This window comes from Mizuhopecten yessoensis, unplaced genomic scaffold (genome assembly GCF_002113885.1).
Source record: "Mizuhopecten yessoensis strain PY_sf001 unplaced genomic scaffold, ASM211388v2 scaffold11039, whole genome shotgun sequence".
NCBI lineage: Eukaryota > Metazoa > Mollusca > Bivalvia > Pectinida > Pectinidae > Mizuhopecten > Mizuhopecten yessoensis.
In genome coordinates this window covers 73,459-96,396 of record NW_018408848.1, presented here as the reverse complement: position 1 = coordinate 96,396, position 22,938 = coordinate 73,459, and the positions used below count along the sequence as shown (strand labels likewise).

Sequence of the window (22,938 nt, the reverse complement as noted above, 5' to 3'; positions counted from 1 at the left end):
CCTCTATATATATACCAACAACGTGTTAGATGTACATGTCCCAGTTGTACTGGCACAGATCCCTCTATATATATACCAACAACGTGTTAGATGTACATGTCCCAGTTGTACTGGCACAGATCCCTCTATATATATACCAACAACGTGTTAGATGTACATGTCCCAGTTGTACTGGCACAGATCCCTCTATATATATACCAACAACGTGTTAGATGTACATGTCCCAGTTGTACTGGCACAGATCCCTCTATATATATACCAACAACGTGTTAGATGTACATGTCCCAGTTGTACTGGCACAGATCCCTCTATATATATACCAACAACGTGTTAGATGTACATGTCCCAGTTGTACTGGCACAGATCCCTCTATATATATACCAACAACGTGTTAGATGTACATGTCCCAGTTGTACTGGCACAGATCCCTCTATATATATACCAACAACGTGTTAGATGTACATGTCCCAGTTGTACTGGCACAGATCCCTCTATATATATACCAACAACGTGTTAGATGTACATGTCCCAGTTGTACTGGCACAGATCCCTCTATATATATACCAACAACGTGTTAGATGTACATGTCCCAGTTGTACTGGCACAGATCCCTCTATATATATACCAACAACGTGTTAGATGTACATGTCCCAGTTGTACTGGCACAGATCCCTCTATATATATACCAACAACGTGTTAGATGTACATGTCCCAGTTGTACTGGCACAGATCCCTCTATATATATACCAACAACGTGTTAGATGTACATGTCCCAGTTGTACTGGCACAGATCCCTCTATATATATACCAACAACGTGTTAGATGTACATGTCCCAGTTGTACTGGCACAGATCCCTCTATATATATACCAACAACGTGTTAGATGTACATGTCCCAGTTGTACTGGCACAGATCCCTCTATATATATACCAACAACGTGTTAGATGTACATGTCCCAGTTGTACTGGCACAGATCCCTCTATATACATACCAACAATGTGTTAGATGTACATGTCCCAGTTGTACTGGCACAGATCCCTCTATATATATATACCAACAACGTGTTAGATGTACATGTCCCAGTTGTACTGGCACAGATCCCTCTATATATATACCAACAATGTGTTAGATGTACATGCTATGTCTCCCATGTTAAGAGGTACCTCTATTTATCTGCAGATGAATGTAGTTTCTAAATATTATTACAAAAATTAACAGATTTCATCTTAATTTGATTTGTATTAAATCAAAAATAAAATCCTCTTGAGAAAAATCAGACAAAGATAAACTGAAGATTATTTCCTTTACATTTTGTCAAAGAGAATGACAATCAATGAAAAGGATAATATTCAGAAAATATACAAATATGAAATACTGCTTTTAGTCTGAAAATCACATTGTCTTTGCAAGCCTTAATTTTGGTAATCAATATCTTAAATACCTAACAATATCTAACACATTATTTGTAAATGACCTTGAATCCGAGTCTTGAGTTTCCCTTATCAGAACTGTCAACAAAATACCGGGATACACTCCACATTATAACAAGGTCATTCTAAGGTTAGCAGTCCATTTTATACTATCCTAAATATAAATGTCTCATAAACAATAAAACAGGTGACGTCCAGTGTAACACCTCTTACAACAATGACCTCAATCCACTTTTTATCGCGTAGAGATAATCTGAACAACATCTGCCATGTTCCCATGGTGACCAACCCAAAAAGTTATCTATAGTATACTAACATTTAACTTGTTCATCATTTATTCTCCTGGTTTTCTTTTGATTCTTTAGATTATAGCTGAAATATTTTAAGTTAAATCTTAACAGTTCTATATCCTGGGCAATAGAGTAGAGCAAATAACCAAGTGATTTTTTAGAGAATGATTTGTTAACTTCTCGTTTTACTTTGCATAAATAAGTGGCAAGTTGGTGTCACATCTGAGCATTAACACGATAAACAAGAGATCACAGAGGGATCTTGGCGCCCACCATTGTACCATCTTCATTAGTTCTTTGTCAGTTCGATCTTTTCTCTTCTTGCCTCTAATCTGTTTGATCGAGTCATGTTAACAGTAAATGCACCTTGAGGTAACTTTTGATCTAAACTTAATACTGATGTGTATGAAAGCCAACCTTCAAAGTGAGTTTGTCATTTCACATATCTACTAGTACAGTACTTAATGTGAAAGAAATAGAATCGATCATTGCAATATGAGAAAGACCTGTTTAGTTCTTCCTTTAGCCATTTTGTTTTTATGATCAGTCTCCAAATATAACATGCACAACGAGGGATCAAGGGGAACATACATATCAAATTTGAGAAAGATCCCTCAAGTTATTCCTGAGAAATAGTACTAACAAACCTTCAATGTCAAAAATCAAAGATGGCTGTCGGCAGGCCATTTTGTTTTAATGATCAGTTTCAAAAGTAAACATGAACAATAATGGATAGTGGGGAACCTGCATTGGCTGGCCCAAAACAAACTTTTGGCCGAGTAAAAAATGTTAAGCACTTGCCCAAATGACATATTGGTGGCCCAAATAATTTTGGGAAGAAATATTTCCACAGCATTTAACAAACACTTCAGCACATTTAAATTACATATAACATGACAATATTTGTAATATGTAAAACAGAATAAAACATTATATTTTTAATACTTCAACTCTAGTTAAAACCTGACATGATCCACTCCATACAGGTCTTCCCAAAAAGAAATATACAAAACTTGCACCTCAAAGAAGACACCCTGGCAGTATTTATATAGAAAATCTGAAAACAAAATCATCACATTTTCTAAATCACGGACAATTCGATTCAAATCGAAGAAATGACAACTGAAAAATATGAACTGCCCCCCCCCCCCCCCCCCCCCTCAGTTAATGTGGGAGGGACTATAATTTCTTTTAATTCATTTTCATTTTTTGACAGTCGCCCAAACTTTTTTTGTTGGGCCAGTGACTGCCTCACTTTTGACATTTTTTGGTCGCTCAAGCAAGACTTTAACTGCCATTGGCAAGCAGACGACCGTCCATTTCAGGCACTGCTACACAGCTAAGGTTCAAGGGGGACCTAAATATCAAATTTGAGAAAGTTCCCTCTGGTACTTCCCGAGAAATAGCGATAACAAACTTTCACTATCAAAATCAAAGATGGCTGCCTGTCGGCCATGTTATTTATCCGATCAGTCTCAAAAGTTGCACTGCACAGCTAAAGAACAAGGGAAACCTACATATAAAATTTGAGAAGGATTCCTCTGGTACTTCCCGTGAAATAGCGATAACACAAACTTTCACTATCAAAAACCAAGATGACTGACTGTCTGCCATGTTGTTTATTCGATCAGTCTCAAAAGTTGTCCCGCACAGCTAAGGACCAAGGGGAACCTACATATCAAATTTGAGAAAGATCCCTTTGATACTTCTTGAGAAATACCGATAACAAGAATTGTTTAAGGACGAACGACGGACGCATGGTGATTTGAATAGCCCACCATCAGATGATGGTGGGCTAAAAACTGAGTTACCTACTTATGTGATAATTATCTCAGCAAAATTATCTCCGAAAATCTAAAAATATGTCCACATAATTCAAGCGTTATTGCGACATATTCATAGATTATGTCGACATCTTTTAGAAGTTATGTTGACATAGGTAACTCGCAAGTCGAAAGAAGACGGCAGAAATATGCCACTATAGAGGTCTTTTTGAAAAACAACACATAAGTTTCAAGTTCTTTACATGTGCAGTTTTACAAATACTTCACAACTTATTTGCTAAATCAAAATACTTTAAGCAAATATTTTTTAGTTATATTTTGTTATTCATATATATACCGGATCATTAAATTCACAATTTTCAAATACTTGCTACTTAGTCTACTGGTACATTAAATACAACTATAGATGTGACAAGCCAGAACCTGTCATTTCAAGAACACACAACCTTGTATCTTTCGACTGAATTATTACAAATAAAATTGTACAAAATCTTAGTTATATAATCCCTCACTAAATTTTGTATATTATAATTTATGTCTAAGGTAACAGGTAATAAATAGGACTACAAGTTACAATTTATTAAGTGTAATGACACCCACTGTGACTAGCTATAGGTACCCACGACACCAGAACACTCACCTTAATTGGCCTTTCCATGTTGGGCCGTGTTTTGCGGAAGTAAAGGAGAACCACGATCGACAGACCAATGGACATCCAGTTGACGAAGCTCACATACTTGATGAGGGCAAACATGTCAGCAGACACCAAGTATAGCAACGAGGTCAGGCCCTGTACAACATCAAGTTTCATACACTAAATGTATTTTTCAAGTGTGGTTAATTGTAATGGATGACAAGTTTTAAGGTACATAGGAGATATTGTATGTATCGATACTTGTCCAGTAGTTCTAAATTATACGATACTGTTAAATTGATGCTTTTCAAGGGAGATAACTCAAACATCATTACCAGAATATGGTTTATCTCATTAATAGAATTATCAACAACAAAAATTGAGATAATCAAGAAACTCACCATGAAGATGACAGCAGGCATGGGAGTGAGTTTCTGAATCTGAACCATACTGAGAATCTGAGGCATGTGGCCTTCACGACCTCCGACGTAGAACAGTCTGAAATAAAAACGTTACAAGTATTATGACATTTGATTTACTATGCCGAGACTCTATTAATTAAAATAATTTTTAATTAATTATGGTTATAAATTGAGGTTACCCAGCTTTAAAACATCTGGAGGTTGGGTATTTTAGGATTATCAATGTGTCCATTTCCATATCAAACTCTGTATTAATCTGAGAACACTGTATCAGCCCCGAGGTCGATATGGGATATATTATAGAAATGGCAACATTGAATACACTATACTCACAGCCAAAATAATCATTTTTATAAATGTCAGAGTCCTTTACATTACCAGCAGTAGAACAGATATGATAGATATGTATCTAGTTAAGACATGGCCAAAGCTCTCCAGCAGTAACACATAAACAAAGCAAACCACACACAAACAAGCATGTGATAAATATATTTACCTTGCAGTAGTAAAAAGGATGCCATTTACACCTCCAAAGGTGGAGAGTGACACGAACACCGGCATCACCCACCACATGACGCCGTACAGTCGCTTGGAGAACATCTGTAAGACAAAGCCAGAGCTGATACAAACACCAGGTAACTGTGTTTGACAATACAGTAATTTACACAAAACCTCTGATTTTACATCACTTTTCTGCACCACCATTTAACTTGGAATGGAAGATATGCTGATATTGATGTATCGTCATAGAAGTTCGTCCACAGAAAAATCATGATTTTTTTAATGACAATAATATACGTTGTAGTAACCATTCTACACACTCAAACTTCTCCTTTGTTTCTATTTTCTTGATTTTGATAAATTAGGAAATTTTCTCTCTAAAAACGATACATTATTCTTAATCTAGAAATCTTACTCTTTTAAAGAATTACATGTAATTGAAAGTTCTTAACCAATGTTATCACAAGTTGAATGTGAAATGTCTGATCAAAATAATTATACATTGTACAGGTAGGTAAAGCATAACAGTCCTAGGTTTTCATCAACCTTAGCATTCATATTACTTGTTAAAGAATTAATATTTGTAAGATACTCCTGAAACAGTGTGGAGAATGCAAGGTTTTCTACATCACCCTTTCAATAAGGCGATTTATAAAAAAAAAAAAAATCAATGATGGGGCGTGTCAAGCGGCGTAAATGCAGGTGATTAAAATCTATACTTAATCTTCTGTGCAGGCTAAGGAGGTTGTTTGCAGGTTGACCTGAACAAATGCAGGTGATATTGCAGGTATGCAGTTTCTGTTGGTGGAATGTTGATACTAGATAACACATACAGTAATAGTGTAGAGATAAGGCATCTGTATTATATGACTATCGTTGATATTTACCACAGCGACGGCAGCACCACTGAGGGTCTCCTCCCGACTGACGGTAGTCAGGTACGCTACATTGGCCAGGACGTAAACAACCGTTACCAGGATGATGGAGATCCAGATAGCCTTGGGTAGATTTCTGTAAAGGCACACAAAGCGTTGTAAGATTGTGTTCTACAATATTTATTTTTTTACACAGAAAGCATTTGCATTTTAATAGTGAGTTAATTTATACTATTGCAACATTACAACACAGGTGTACTGATGACTATAGATATAATTATCTATAAACACAAAAATCAGTTCACAGAAATGGAAATATTAACTCATTCACCCCCGAAGACACATTTAAACCCTTCCAATTCAAAGGTTGGAATAGTTCATTATGAAACTTCAGAGGTCACTGAGTTAATGTTGTAATAGTTTAATCTCCAACTGAATAATTTGCCACATGTTTGGAGAAAGGGGCGAAAAACATCCAATGAAAGTGTAATGGTCAAATTTAGCTGGATAGAACCGAAACCTGCCGTATTAGAAGGTGGTTCCCGGTCCTGCCTTGTATACTATAGTCACTGTATTAATGAGATGGGTCACTGATCAAAATACTTCAGATTTTTGTGTGATTTCATTAAAAATGTATACACCCAGACTCAACAAACTGAATACCTCAAACAGGTCCTAGCAGTAAAAACTATACTTGTGCCTGATGAAAATCTTTGTCTAAATAATTCTAGGCGGTACAGTTCGATTGCAACATGTGATAATTTTGACCAATTCTGCATTGAGGATGAGCTATAAATACTAGATAATCAATTAATACAATATGTATAGTAGTTTGTTAAATTTTAACCCATTTAGAAAAAAACATTATCAAGGTTGTATTGTGTACCTGCTGGAATAGTTGAAATAAAACCATTATTAAGAGATATCACATAAAGGTTGTTTTTTCTCGAGAAGTTTTCATTTTATTCAGTTGTTTTGAATTCTACACAATTGAGGACATTAACAATTTGTTAACAGTACATAGTAGGTCGACACATACGTGTACAGTACATAGTAGGTCGACACATACGTGTACAGTACATAGTAGGTCGACACATATGTGTATAGGAAATCTAATGGAGACTGCAAACGGAACTCCACTCTTTGTGACTTGTCAACAACAAACCACTACAGTATGTGTTACTACAACTAGCAACTTGATGTAGTGTATTGTATTTGAGCCGCTTATAAACACAAACATCGGACATATTGAGAACTAATCCCATAATGTACAGTATCAATCAAATTAACAACACTTAAATATACAATAAGTCTATCAAGTCCATATCTAACCATCAACAACATGATCTGATATATATATATATAAGCAGTTTTGAGTGGGTATCATTATTTTTTTTAAACATCCTATTAACAGCTAAGGTCATTAAAGAACATGATCACTAGGTGTACATTGTCTAAAGCGAACAAAGTAAAACCATTATTTTTACTGAGCAAGCCTATATCAAACCAAAGGGAGGATTAATAGAGTAAATATGTACTGTGATTGACCTGTCACAATTTCAATTCATCCCGTTAATATAAAGCTGTGTTAGGTCCTGTGAAGGGTCATTTCCACCCATTCTTTATAGGATTTCTATATCACGGTCCTCAGACTCAGATACCAATGTATAACAAAGCTGAGCCAATACTGACATGTATTCCAGTGTCTGGAATTTGGCATAGATTCCTGACCAGGTGAGGCAAAAAAACAACATGATGTTTTGTAGGTTTTTTATTTGTCCACAACCCCAACCAAATTACAATAAAGATCACATTTCACCACTGGGACTGTCTGACATGTTATTTTTTCATTTGGTAAAGTATCAATGGCATCTGAATATTCTGTAACTCCCTGGAAAATTGTCAATTTGTCCAACTGAGATTTATTTGAAGAGTGTACCATACAACTCAGTCATGATAGAAAATGAGAATGAAAGTACAAATCAAATTACATCTTGTGATGTTTAGTTAGTTTTTTTATACGACTGTATATGAAAAAGTCAAAGGTTTGTAACAGATCCTTTTAAGCATGTAAATCACCAATTGGTTGACAATATATCAGATAGAAACTTGCAATAAAAAAAAAGCTTAATTGAAAGTATTGTTAATAGGTAGTACTTCATTGGCAATCCTTGCCTATATCAAAGTACTGGTCAGCATTTTGATTTTGCAAGTCAAAATTTTATGATTTTATTATTTTAAATAATTTGTGGGGTGCTAAAATTTGTTGCAACAGCATGAATAGTCCCCCCGTCCCAAGTACGCTTCTGTCAGAAAGGTGACCACCCGTCCCAAGAAGCTTACCACCCGTCCCAAGTAAGCTTCTGTCAGAAAGGTGACAACTATATGACTCAACTTTTTATCAGATAAGAATTATAGCAAAATATATCACTTGTCATATCTAATTCATTAGAACCTTAAAAACACAAGCACAGTATTTAATGTGTCAGATGGAGCTTATACTTACAATAAAACTACAACATGGGTATACAATTGATCTGAGTTCAATCTACATCTTATACATAGCATTATACACAGGGATACGTGAGCATACAAATACAGGGCTGGCAGAACAACATCTATATAAACGTCTTTATACTTAGATTCTCTGTGGCATTCATAACAAGACAGGTTTTACAGTTTCATTTTTCATTCATTTTAATGTATCAAATATCCAGATATACATATAATATGTTGTAGAGATTTGTATCAGGATTTGTATCATATTGTGAGCGAAGTGAACTGTAGCACCTCTACTCTGAACAATTAGTTTATTTCTTATTTGGCTGTGAACATCTATTGACAACCAAAGCTTAGTACGAAAACTTTGTTTCTACCTGATGGAAATCAGTTTACCTGTAAAATGTATCTGATTTAGACAGTACCATTCCCAACCTGTCTGAATTTTCTCTGATAGTCTTCTACAGTACTCCAATCATATACTGAACACATAATTGTAAAATTATCATATATTTGACAGTTTGCTGTGTATTAGCATAATAAGCAAGGTTTTTAGCTCCGTCATTTTGTTGACTAATGGCATGTATGTTTGTCGCAAGTTAGACGATCAAGAACGAGATAAGTTGCCCCATTGCCTATGTTGTGTATGTATATACAAAATGAAGTTGCCTGTAGAAGTTCATAAGAGAACATTAATATTGGGTAACTTAAATTTTCAACCCATTTAATTTTGCAGACTGACTTCTGCATGTATGTGTGAGGACATAGTAGTGTTTCAACCTGCTTCTGTTATGTAGAAATATATAGTTGTTCACGATATTTGAATTTGTGATCGATGCTTCATGTGAATTATGCAATAACAAAATACATTTTGTAATACATAACAGCAGTGTATGTAATCTACAACATAAATCACGTTATTCTATATTTTATTGTTAAGATTCTGGATAAAGTCTGTCCCCTACAGGATTTAGAAAGCAGGACACGTACATGGCAATATATACAAACAAGTCTAATTTGAACCAGATTTTGCCTAAACGACTGAAGTAGATGTACTACATTTCACCACAGAAGACAGTTACAATATGGTAGAACAGTACAGTTGTTTTTGTGTCGTCTTTCTAACCTTCGTCCAATCTCTCAAGTCAAGATATGTGTACCTATATGTGTATTATGTTAATCTCTCCCCCATCTAAAATCACCATAGGAACAGCCTACATGTATATATTACACATTTATTTGATAGGGACTAGGTCAGGTTCTTGACCATTGTTACAGAAAGTAAGTGTAATGGAGGAAGATAGGTAAAAACGATCACAAATCTAAGCCACATCCATAAAGAGTCCCTCATGGTTGTTCAGAGTAACATACCGAAAACATCTTGGAGAATTTCATTTACAAACACACTTCATCAAATGCAACCATTTTTTTATATGGATTACTTTCATCCTAAAACTGCTTGTTCAAGCTTTGATCACAAAACTTGATGATCCCAACAATGTGGTACTTTTATGTTGTTTCCAGAATACAAGTTTCTGGAACAAAAGTCACATGACTTGGTAGCCATGTTGTACATAAAGGAGGAAATTATCAGGTATTCTTCTCATTGGAAGGTAAATCAACGATGAGTCAACTTTGATGCACTGAAAAAAATGGTAAATTTGGATGGAAACAGCTGAAATTTCACATTTTTCATGAAAGGGATATCTACTGACAAGTACGTGTATACACGTATCACTGTAACAGCTGTCAGATCATTGATATTGACCAGAAGTACACATGTCCCCATACCATGTGACGTGTCTCTAAAACCTGGTCGAATCCAGAGAGAACAAGTATCTCCATACATATTACATCTAGAGCTTTGATAAATTACATGGGTTTGAACTTTGAAGACTTCTACAATTTACTATTTATACATGGACCTAGATTCATAATACATAGCAAATATTAAACTGCAAAATGATCATCCTGTCTTGTTCAGGGCTTCAATTCAATTCAAATACAAACTTCCACACATAAATATTGCTTGACCTTGAACTTATATTATCACCCCTAAGACAGATACAAAAATATCCACATGGTAAGTCAGTCACTTGGAACATACAGAACATCAAAGTGACACATCGTCACAGGATGCCACTGCCAGCTATGCATGCATGCATAATGGATACGGATCTAACCTTAATACAACATGAGGAAATATGTATAGTACAAGTCCTAGGCCATTCACAGATCTCGATATTTAGTTTGGGTTAACTCTACTACCCGTGAAAAATTGGGTTGGATATGTCTGGAATAAATCCAACATTCTGTTTATTGCTAGTCTGTCTACTTGTGTTACATAATCAAAGGTTCACGTAATGTCACGAATATGGAGCATTTAAAGCACCTAAACAGTGTTATCTCTATATCATAGCCTTTAAAGTCGCTACCCCATTATTTTTATCTGGACTTGACAAACTTGTTTTGTATGTTTAAAGCCATCTGAATGACTTCAGGATTTAAAGTAGCTTGAGAACCATATTAACTTAAACACTACGAAGGCTTTGCTGGGACCCCGCTGATAATTATGTATAATGCATGTGTCTACTATGTCATAGCCAATACAGGAAACTACTGGTAAATTATTTCTGTAAACAGTAGGGAGGACACACTTTCTGAATACTCCCAATTACTTCCTCATCCGAAGAAGTATTGAAATGCAATATCTGGCAAAATTGTAGGTGTCAATTCGTGATTATGATAAACAAGAGGCCCAAGGGTCTTAGCGGTCACCCAAGTTATATTAAAGGAACTTGTAGCTCAATTTCATTGTTGAGATGTACAAAATGTGGAAAACAACATGTAAACAAAGTGAAATACAATACTTGTCATGTCACCAAAGGATAAGAACTTTAAAAACTATTCAAATAAATCATTTTGCTAGTGAGAATACACCCTCTCCCCAATGGAGAGCAGATGACCTGGGGGATAATGAAATTTACAATTTAGGTAATGGTAATTTAGGTAAGGACCATTCTATCCAAGAACAGTAAAACATCTGAGTCTGAAGAAGAAGATTTTTTAACTATAATCCCCATTTGGGCCCTACCCCTCCAGCCCCTGGGGATGGGGCAGTGTCTTATTTTCTCATACCATCTAATTGCCATATGGCATCATAATCATTCCAACCAAGTTTGAATAATTCCCTGCTGAAAATGGACAAAATATAGCCAAAAGTGTTATTTCCCTATATAAACTATAGTAAACTTTACTCCCTCCCCAAGGGGTAACGGATGTCCCAGGGGTGCTGAAATTTACAATTTTAACAAAGCCCCTGATGATCTTTCCATCTATGCGTAGAAATTGACTGTAGTACATCTGAGTCTGGAGAAGAAGTTTTTTTTAAATATTGGTTAACTTTCCCTTTGGGGCCTCGCCCTGGCCCCTTGGGTTGGGGGAGGTATCCCAATTTTACAATTATGTAGCCTCATCTACCAAGGATGAATCTAACCAAGTTTGAAAAAATTCCATCAACTTGTTTTGGAGAAGAAGTTGAAAATGTAAAAAGTTTACGCACATCGCACAACGCACGACTACGGACGGAAAGCGATCAGAACAGGTCACTTGAGCAAAGCTCAGGTGACCTAAAAATTAATCGGTTTGCCCTTTCCAATTCCGATTACCAATTACCAATTCCATAATCGATACAACTGGTTCATTATTTAAATCAAAGTGTCAAATTGAAAGTATACATCGAAATTTGAAAGAAATTTATTTTTATGATTTTTATTATATAATTGACAAAACTACATAACAATTACTTGAAATCCATGCATTATAAAGGAATGAAACCTAATATACAGTTAATAACTCTGTCTATTGATGTATCAGTGGCGTTCTTACTTTAATTGGGTATTCAGTCCAATAAAATTATAAACTGATTATGCAATCGATCATCAATCGGTTTAATACTTCTGATTATAAACGGATTACTGATTATGATTTTAAACCAATTGCCCATCACTTGTGTGAAGATAAGAGAAATAAGACAATTCAGCGAATTATAGTCCCCCACTGAAGGTGAAATGCACAGATGATAAATTTGTGCAGGAACTAATTCTACATATGAATGTTTGACAGACCCACCGATTCAATAAGGAATAGTGTCAGTGACCTGGCCAAAAACAGAGTGACCTACTTTGATATACGACACACCGCCCCACCAAGATGAACCCATACTCCAAGTATGAAGTTCCAGTGACAAGTAATGTAGGAGATAGAGCCCAGACAAACATTTTCTTTGATACATATCCTCAACAAGGTGAACCCATACACCAAGTATAAAGTTCCAGTTACTAGTAGTGTAGGAGATAGAGCTCAGACAAACTTTTTCTTTGATGTAGGTCAAAGGTCAAAATGTAAGTCAGAGTGACCTACTTTTGATACATGACACAACGCTTCACCAAGGTGAACCCATACACCAAGTATGAAGTTCCAGTGACTAGTAGTGTAGGAGATAGAGCCTGGACAAGATAGCGGAAGGACGAACGGAAGGACGAACGGAAGGATGGAAGGACACAACGCAAAACTATAGTCCCCCACCGGGAAAATAACCCAAACGAAGCAATTCTTGGTTATCAAAGGGCCATAACTATGTATTGAATTTGGCAAAAAACACTTTTTTAGGAGACGACACTACGCCAAGAGGTTCTCGCATTCAAAATATTACCGTTATAAATGACAACAGTATTTAACCCTTTCACCACTAGAAATAATGGACTCATTTAGATAAATGCATGGTTGAGTTTACTAAAGGTATATAGGGGTGAAAGGGTTAAGATATGCCTAGAACAAATTGACACAGATGTTTTTAATGTATGGAAATTATCTGTTAAGGTCATTTTAATTAATTTTTGAAAAAAAAATCTTTTAACTCTCAGAGGAACTAGGTGTTAACTGATTAAATCTACTGAATTTTTACAACTGTAACAGGGCACTCCCCTGAAGTCTTATGTCCATGGGTGCTAGCTCTACTTGATGGACTAACAAATTCACTCCAACTGACTGACAGACTGAGTGCAAACCCATAGTCCTGTCCAGTAGCAGGCCAAATGACAACTAAAGCAAGCTAAAATAAGGCATTCAATTGGGTCTGCTGTCTGGTCTTAAGGTTATCTGCATATATATCAACCTGGTTCCTGACAAAATTGGAAGGTAAATACCTTACCCAGATCACAGATAGTCTACTTTGCTATAACACTCCAATTATGTTTGCGGAAAAGGTTGATATATCTCTCGTTAGGTTTTGTAACTGTCACATGCATATACCTTATGAAAATATTTTCGAGTCGGCATGTTGTCTATTAATAGAACTGTCAGGTAATGTTGGTGTAATCTCAGTCTACCATCAGTTATGTTTAAACATGCCTTTTAACATGTAAATACTGTAATTGGTTTGTTTGTCCGGGTCAAGAAATATCTTGTATTTTGTAGATGATTGTGACGACCAAAGTAATGGTATGACAAGACAGTTCTATACAATCTACTGTATCAAACACGAATCAGTGTTTCATATTCACTACGTCCCAAACAAGAAGAAACCAATACATTGCCACAGATATTTGAGAGGATTCTTCTGTGGTATCAATAGTATGGCAGGTTTGGGACCAAATAGACTAGCATTACGTTACTACCAAAGGTACGTTAATTATCATATAGCTTCTTCATACCTGGAATCTCTTTACAGTTTAGCTGTTGCTTCTTAAAAGAACAAAACTTTCTTTGCATAAATCTGCTACAATGTATCATGTATGATGTAGTGGTATGCATGTTCACTTTCAGATAATACTAGAATACTGACAGGTCAACAAGAGCAGTGCCATGTGCCTAGACAGGTGTTATTACTTTAATTAATGCATATCAAATGCACCACAGACATGCATGAATGAAAATATTTAAGCCAAGAAACTCTGTCGTTATGCAAACAATTTGAAAAGGTACATAACAACATCATGTGTATCAACCAATTATCAGGTCTATTAAATGTATGTAGGACGGGAACCACTGACCTTGAAATACTCGGGAACCACTGACCTTGAAATACTTTTATTTTACCTGAATTACACAGTACACATACATATCAAGTTCTACCATATACAGGTATTGTTAGAACATGTTAACAGATGACGCTAGTTCACCTCAATTCTAACATTCATGCATTCACCTCATTGTCAACCTAGACTGGTTGTCAATTTTTTTCACATCAAGCGACATGTGATACATGCTAATGACATAAACTTGACTTAAAAATAGGCAACAGTTTGTCTGTGTTCATTTTTTAGAGACTCAACAGCCTACGTGGGCACTTTTGAGTCTGTGTGATGTGTCGGATGACGACACAGTTCAGTGTACAGGTAGTGTTGGTAGAATACAGATTAGATGCTGTGACAGTTAACATATTGATTTATTCCTTAGGTCAAACATCTGGTACACACTATCCCTCACATCACCAGTGAGATTACAGACTGTGAACTTAAAACTCCCTTACAATTACATCTTCACAAGATTGTCTTCAACAATTAAAGAATATTGACGAGCTGATCACGTCACAATACAATACATAACAACTACCGACACCACACGAGCAAAGAAGCTAAGAAACATACAAGGTATACCTAGAAACATATCATGTCCACTCCATTACACGGGTAGTATTCCAGCTGTACAGCATGCAATGTAGCCGTAATGTGTTGAAATTTATAGAAGTAACGATAATAATAAAAGGTTTCCCAACATATAAACAGAAACTGAAGTATAATAAAATATAATTGAGAGATAAAACACAATAACAGCAGTGATCCTGAGATAGGACAGTCACACATGTGCAGTTATTTCACCGGTGTACCTAGCTAGTCTTAGACAAATAAAGCTGTAACATACACAGTATTGGGTCAATTTTCGAGGCTCCATTAATACTTCCAGGGTGGCCTTTAACTCATTCCTGTGAAAAAGTTACATTTAAAAGAAGATGTATTAATCTGTCTGTTGCACTATCATTATAGGCTCTCACTTTCGTAACTTACTTTTTAGGCTCCTGTAATTCTTCAATTACGAAGTTCAGATAGTTCCTATCAAACAGAAATTAAGTAATATAAATATATGTACACACAAGAATATGTTAATCATGTTACCAAAATAATTTCATAATTTGTTGTTCGTCTTACAGTTATACTGTATACCAAACTCTAGAAATTTAAATGTAGAAGTTACATGGAACAGTTTAACTTCTGTCTGAAGTCAATACCATTATGACAGCTTCATGAAGAAGTATCTCTTGGTTCTTGAACCAGTAAATAAAACTTAGATATATTTCAAAATTTGACTGCACCGAACTGTCATTTAAGAGAGCTACGAAGTCCATACCAGCCGTTATATGCGAATAGTCCCGAGTAAAATGACAGCGCAATCCTTGTAATGTCGGTCTGCGTGTGTGCCCAAGGGTCCTGGAAATACTCTACTTCTCCTGAAATCAAAACCAACCTTAATTAAATTATCATACACAATTAATACAAAGTACCACAATGTGTAGACAGAGAAATCTCAACTTGAGGGGAAAATTCCTGAGGTTCAGCACAAGGCTTCAGGTTTTTTGGATTGTGAGACAACTACGATAGTAATAGACTATGCTATTGCAGGCTGGGTCCATGACATTGGTACTAGATTGTAAGATAACTGAACAAGTGGAGGCTGGATTGTGTGACAACTGGACTGGTGGAAACTGAATTGTAAGATAACTGGACTAGTGGAAACTGAATTGTGTGACAACTGGACTGGTGGAAACTGAATTGTAAGATAACTGGACTAGTGGAAACTGAATTGTGTGACAACTGGACTGGTGGAAACTGAATTGTAAGATAACTGGACTAGTGGAAACTGAATTGTGTGACAACTGGACTGGTGGAAACTGAATTGTAAGATAACTGGACTAGTGGAAACTGAATTGTGTGACAACTGGACTGGTGGAAACTGAATTGTAAGATAACTGGACTAGTGGAAACTGAATTGTGTGACAACTGGACTGGTGGAAACTGAATTGTAAGATAACTGGACTAGTGGAAACTGAATTGTGTGACAACTGGACTGGTGGAAACTGAATTGTAAGATAACTGGACTAGTGGAAACTGAATTGTGTGACAACTGGACTGGTGGAAACTGAATTGTAAGATAACTGGACTAGTGGAAACTGAATTGTAAGATAACTTGACTAGTGGAGGCTGGATTGTGTGACACTGGACTGGTGGAGGCTGGATTGTGTGATACTGGACTGGTGGAAACTGAATTGTAAATTAACTTGACTAGTGGAGGCTGGATTGTGTGACACTGGACTGGTAAAGACTTAATTGTGTTACATCTGGACTGGTAAAGACTGAATTGTGGGACAATTGGACAGGAGGAGGCTGGATTGTGTGACACTGGACTAGTGGAGGCTGGATTGTGTGACACTGGACAGGTGAAGACTACATTGTGGGACAACTGGACTGGTGAAGACTGAATTGTGTGACAAATAGACTTGTGGAAACTGCATTGCAGGACAACCAGTACTGGACTTGTGGAGACAAAATTGTCGGACAACAAAGAAGGCTGGTATCCAGACTGGTGGTGATTGGATTACAGAGCTCTACTTTATACAGTCAAATACCATAATATAAGTAATCAAAACACAGAACTAACCAACACTTCAAATAAAGTTCAGCTTTCATGTGACAACAAATTACATGCCAGCAATACATACGTATTATACCAAGTATTTTTAAATACCAACACAAAATATCCTTATGAATATATTTAATATCAAATCATGTTGCGTCGTCATATCCCGTTATATCACAAAACACAATGTATTTGTTTATAAAGTTTTTTCATTAAAGACCTAATATAACAGGGAAATATTTAACGGAGATCTGCAGAAAATTTAAAAGCCAAGAAAATTATTAATCAAACCATATTGACAAAATGACAACAGAAAAATATGGTATTTTCTTTAGTCATAAAAAAAATTACAAGTATGTTTAACAAATGACTTACCTCTACCTAGCTGTACAAATCCAGTAATGATAATTAGAACAAGGGCGAGAACTTTGGCATATGTGAACACATCTTGTACTCGAGTGGCCCATCGTACACTCATACAGTTGACAAACATCAAAATTACTGGAAAATAACAAAAAATAAAGATTAGAAATAATATAAATTGAGAATTAATTAACGACAAATTTACTGCACCAAATGACACACCACAAAGCTTTTCAACTGATTACTTTCCATGATTTTACAGTGTTGGGGAAGATGAAATCAAAGCATCTGTTGCCATAATTCAATATTACAAGGGATCCCAGAGGGATCTTGGCGCCCACCTTTTTACCACCTTCATTAGTTCTTTGTCAGTTCGATCTTTTCTCTTCTTTCCTCTTATCTGTTTGATCGAGTCATGTTAACAGTAAATGCACCTTGAGGTAATTTTTGATCTAAACTTAATACTGATGTGTATGAAAGCCAACTTTCAAAGTGAGTTTGTCATTTCACATATTTACTAGTACAGTACTTAAATTAAGTGAAAGAAATAGAATCGATCATTGCAATATGAGAAAGATCTGTTTAGTTCTTCTATTAATCGATTTTGTTTTTATGATCAGTCTCAAAATATAACATGCACAACGAGAGATCAAGGGGAACCTACATATAAAATCTGAGAAAGATCCCTCCCGTACTTCCCGAGAAATAGCGATAACAAACTTTCACTATCAAAATCCAAGATGGCTGCCTGTCGGCCATGTTGTTTATCCGATCAGTCTCTAAAATTGCCCTGCACAGCTAGGAACAAGGGGAACCTAGCTACATATGAAATTTAAGAAAGATCCCTCTAGGTCTTCCGGAGAAATAGCGGTAACAAACCTACACTATCAAAATCCAAGATGGCTGCCTGTCGGCCATGTTGTTTATCCGATCAGTCTCAAAAAAGGCCCTGCACAGCTATGGACTAAGGGGAACCTAAATATAAAATTTGAGAAAGATCCCTCTGGTACCGTACTTCTTGAGAAATACTGATAACAAGAATTGTTTAAGGACGGACAACGGACGGACCACAGACGCAGGGTGATTTGAATAGCCCACCATCATCTGATGGTGGGCTAAAAAGTGACAACAGATATGTGGAATAACATTACGATATCAGTTTACTTTGAGTCATTATATGCAAAATAGCTCACAGTCAGATTTTGATTTTTTTTAACCAAGCCAGACTTTTATTTTCATAATAAATACTGCATATTTTCACAGGCCCTGATATAACATCTACTAGCTCTGTCCGAGTTCTGGGAAAGTGGAATTACATGTATACACCTGGCTTTTGTATTACAAAATAAAACATTATTTATAACTAAAACTTCAACAAAATGATGCAATATAACAACAGGGCTAATTCATTTATTCAAAATGTTAATAATTATTGTACAAGTGGTAAGTCCTATCATACAATGTATAACACTTATTTATATACCTGATCATCACTTATCATGATGTTGTTTTGTCTACCAGCCTCCCAATGTTTGTACATTGATTAGCCTTTTCTGATCAATTAATTCACAGTTATAGAAGACAAAAGTTTTTTATCAAATGCATATAAAGTTTCGACCAATCAAGTGTGGGCGATATTCATACACAGCAAACTTCTATCATCTTACATATATTACATATATACCAATTTTTTAAAACTGAATTCAGCAAACAATTAATTTGTACTTTCAGAAAGGTTTGTATCAATTGGATTATACATGTACTCGTTTATGAGATAAATGGACTGAAAGAACTACAGAATAAAGAAAATACATTATGTACTACATGTATGTATTATGGTCAAAGCAGGGGACCCCAAACAAACTCTACACAATCAACAATTCAGAGAAAGAAAAGGTAATGTATCCATCAACATGTTACAATCACACTACACATGGGTTGGGTATACATTTATAATGGATTTTATTTACTTTTGTGATGTTACAGATGTGTTGCTATACATGTATCATATCAAATCTGTTGTTACTGTTTTAATTTCCTGATGACGTCACAATTGCTTTCCATTATAAATAAATAATGACAGTCAAGGGGGAAGAACGTTATCTAGATATTAAACTGAAATTTGTTTTCCTACGTACCTATATATTACTGTATGCTGCTCAACCCAACGTTTCATAAGGTTAGCATTAACAGTCTAACACTGACCATCCTTACTTTTTAATGTAGTTATTGTATTATGTATCTAGATAAAGATACTGACGCTCCATTATACATAGACTCAGTGTGTACGTCATGTAACAGTACATATTGATCATATTGAATCAATCTTGGACCAGGTGTGACCTGTCTTTTCCTACTCACTTATGAACATGTTTTACAGTGTAAAACAGTACCTAACCTATTCGTATTACATACTGTACATAACAGTATACATACCTACACCTACCCATGTATTTCAACCCTAGATTTTAGTTCCTATCCTCCTCATACTTTTTCACTCATTTTTCAATAAGCGTCTGAAATGCTGATACTATAGAACCTTTGTATCAAACAAAAAGATTTGTCCTACCTTAAACTAAAACAGGTATTTTGTTTGGCCTTAATGCATGCTGGTTGATATAAATTGATCACAATGAACTGCCTGTTGTGTACTTTTGAATATCACTCTACGACATTTTACACAGTTGACAAGTTGACAATATTTACGGGACATTATTATCATATTAATCCATCACATCCTGTACTTTATTATATTAAAGTGAAATCCCCAAACAAGTAAAATACCTCTGCATCCGGCCAGTCTAAACCAAAACAAAACATCTATGTGGACATTAAAGATAAGAGCCCACTTCCCCATGTTGACTTTTAAAAGTATAAGATATTATGAACTTAACATTTTGGTAGGCAGCAACCTAAATATATAAACATTTCATGGAAAGCTGTGATTAACCTGTTTACCTGTCTTTATGACCATACCAACAAAAACTGTCTGTCTGAAATGAGTGTTTCCTAACCATTACCATGGGCAAATATAGGTGATCCTGAAGATGGTTACGAAGAGTTTAAGGTGTCGAAGCAGGGTATCGCCTAATCGGTGTCATATATTCCTCCCCTTACTGCCAGCTTAGTCCACAATATAAATATAACTCCTTTCCCAGTGTTTAATTACCCATAACATTACACCTGAAAGAGTCTGACCTTAATTTCTTAACCTTCCTGACATAATTATAATTACTGCTCATGATCATCAGAAACAAAATGAGAGATAATGGAAACTGGATTCAAGGAGGGCTGTTAAATATCAAAAGTGAACAGCATCTCATACTCCAGGACTGTCATATAAATATATCAATAAATACATATCTGATAATTTATTTAATTCAAACATACATATTTGGATGTTTAGAACTAGATATTCAAGTTGAAGATTTTCTATTACTAATACTGTTTAAACATTTCACCTTTACTCAGTGTTCCCCCTTAGTTTTTTAGTACATAGGGTACATTGTAACCCGAGATAAGGAATTGTTGGGGTACAAACATCAAGCTAATTACAGTACAGTTGAGTGAACAACTAGCACCTTGTGAAAACTGAGGTACCAAGAAAGACCAACACATGTAAAAGTTATATTTTAGATGTGAAAAAGCATGACCAGTACAGATATTGAGAATGTACATTTCACTGACAAGCATGCACAGAACTAGAGCACTGCTGGTCTGTATACAAGTCTATTGTGCGATGCCAAGATGCCAAGATTTAGTCGGTGGTGCTGTGGTCAAAGGTCAAGGTCGGTGCCCTAACAACAACCTCTTGGGAGACATACTGCACAATACTATGTGTAAAACAGGTGGTACTTTGGTGCTTTACATTCTAGTATATTCTATTATCTTCAATACATCCCAACAGTCTCAATACAAATATGATGGCAAAAAAATCTTAAGTTGCTTCCAATTCACAATCACATGATCATGACAGTTAAATGCCAGATACAACAATAAAATGCTGACATTAAATAGAATTAAATAACAAAGCAATATCATAAGAAATTATAGAATAAGAGACACTTTTTTCTCTCTCAAATATATAGTATAGCATAGGATAACATTTTCATAGATGACATACACTCAGATTTATACATATATATTTGCCATAATCAGTACAAAGGACACTCAAAATATTGGCTCAAGGGGACTCTTATTAAGATAACAAATCATAGAATGTGTCAGTTGCTGTTACAGCAAAATCATTTTCAGGGAGAATTTTACAAGATGGGGAATTTTTCTAATTTTCTCTATGGAAAATAATTTACCAATAAATGGTTAAAATTTGAAAACACACTTGTTACCTGTTGAGAAGTTATCAGAACCTTGGACTGTAATAATTTGTCAGTTAAATGGACTTCAACATTTTACATAACCTGATATATATCTTCTATACACAAGGGTTTTACTTTTACTACTGGTAATATTTGAACAATAATAATATACAGCATTTGATATAGCGCCCTATGTAGCTAACATAACTTAATAAGCCACATTTTACATTACATACATTATTCAATTAATACAATAAGCATATACCTGTTATATACATTAGTCAATACAATTTTTGAGGAATTCGCATGAGCTGTCTTATCAGGTGCTAACTACAAGTCCTATGCCACCTGGCTAATATCTCCCTCTAGTGTGTATGCCTGCGTGTGTGCTGGAGATTGTGTGTTCTGTTTGTAGTGGGACCATGCTTCTAACGGTATCATTTATAGTGCCACCTCACTACACAGATACCGATACAGCACAGATGTATATACAGCAACATCCTCCCAAGACCAATTTATACTCCACCTGGGTTGTTGGAGTTGTGTGGGCAGGAGAAAAAACACTTTCTCTGAATATTCCATGCATACGACGACTTCGGGGATCAAACCCCGGCCACCTGCGTGGAAGGCCAAAGTGTTAACCACTTGACCAACCTGCCCATATGTCATCAACTCATCATGTTTGTATCCCACACAAAGTAGGCAGTATATTTCAGTATCTTCCAGCATTATCAATCTTCTAGTTTTGTTCCTTAAAGAATAACTGATTAGGAGCTGTAGGGCAAATCAAAACTTGGGTGCAATTTCGGGGGAAGATATCTTGAAAATATCTAGAATTAAGGTCCTTCTTAAGGACTACAGTCAAGTAATGGACTTAAAAAGATCTCTTCGGCGTGACAGGGAATGTGTGTTTCTGTTCAAACTAGGGATCGAACAAGTAACCCTGAACTTCCTAGTCTGCTATGCATGCTTTTACCAAAATAAAGAGGAATTCCCCTGCTTTCCCTCCCTTTATAACATGTTCACTCACAAACACAAATATTACCCAGTGAGGTTCATAATATTAATGTCAGAGATGGCTATAACATGATGTTGTAACACTTAGTCTGACATGTGATAAATATAGCAAA

The 22,938-nt window shown here is 35.6% G+C and overlaps 2 protein-coding genes across 2 annotated transcripts in view; one reads left to right on the top strand and one right to left on the bottom strand.

The window, feature by feature from the left end:
- The window catches only part of LOC110464890 (large neutral amino acids transporter small subunit 1-like), a 33,925-nt gene that overhangs the window by 9,582 nt on the left and 1,405 nt on the right, over positions 1 to 22,938 (bottom strand). Inside the window, exons 2-8 of the mRNA XM_021520350.1 lie at positions 17,505 to 17,630; positions 15,843 to 15,942; positions 15,503 to 15,547; positions 5,949 to 6,072; positions 5,057 to 5,160; positions 4,540 to 4,636; positions 4,145 to 4,294 (exon numbers count right to left, since the gene is read on the bottom strand). Of these exons, the coding sequence (XP_021376025.1) occupies positions 4,145 to 4,294; positions 4,540 to 4,636; positions 5,057 to 5,160; positions 5,949 to 6,072; positions 15,503 to 15,547; positions 15,843 to 15,942; positions 17,505 to 17,630 (746 nt within the window). The remainder of the gene's footprint in view (positions 1 to 4,144; positions 4,295 to 4,539; positions 4,637 to 5,056; positions 5,161 to 5,948; positions 6,073 to 15,502; positions 15,548 to 15,842; positions 15,943 to 17,504; positions 17,631 to 22,938) is intronic.
- The window catches only part of LOC110464892, a 43,339-nt gene continuing 34,339 nt past the window's right edge, over positions 13,939 to 22,938 (top strand). Inside the window, exon 1 of the mRNA XM_021520356.1 lies at positions 13,939 to 14,118. The gene's annotated coding sequence lies outside the window, so the exon portion shown is untranslated. The remainder of the gene's footprint in view (positions 14,119 to 22,938) is intronic.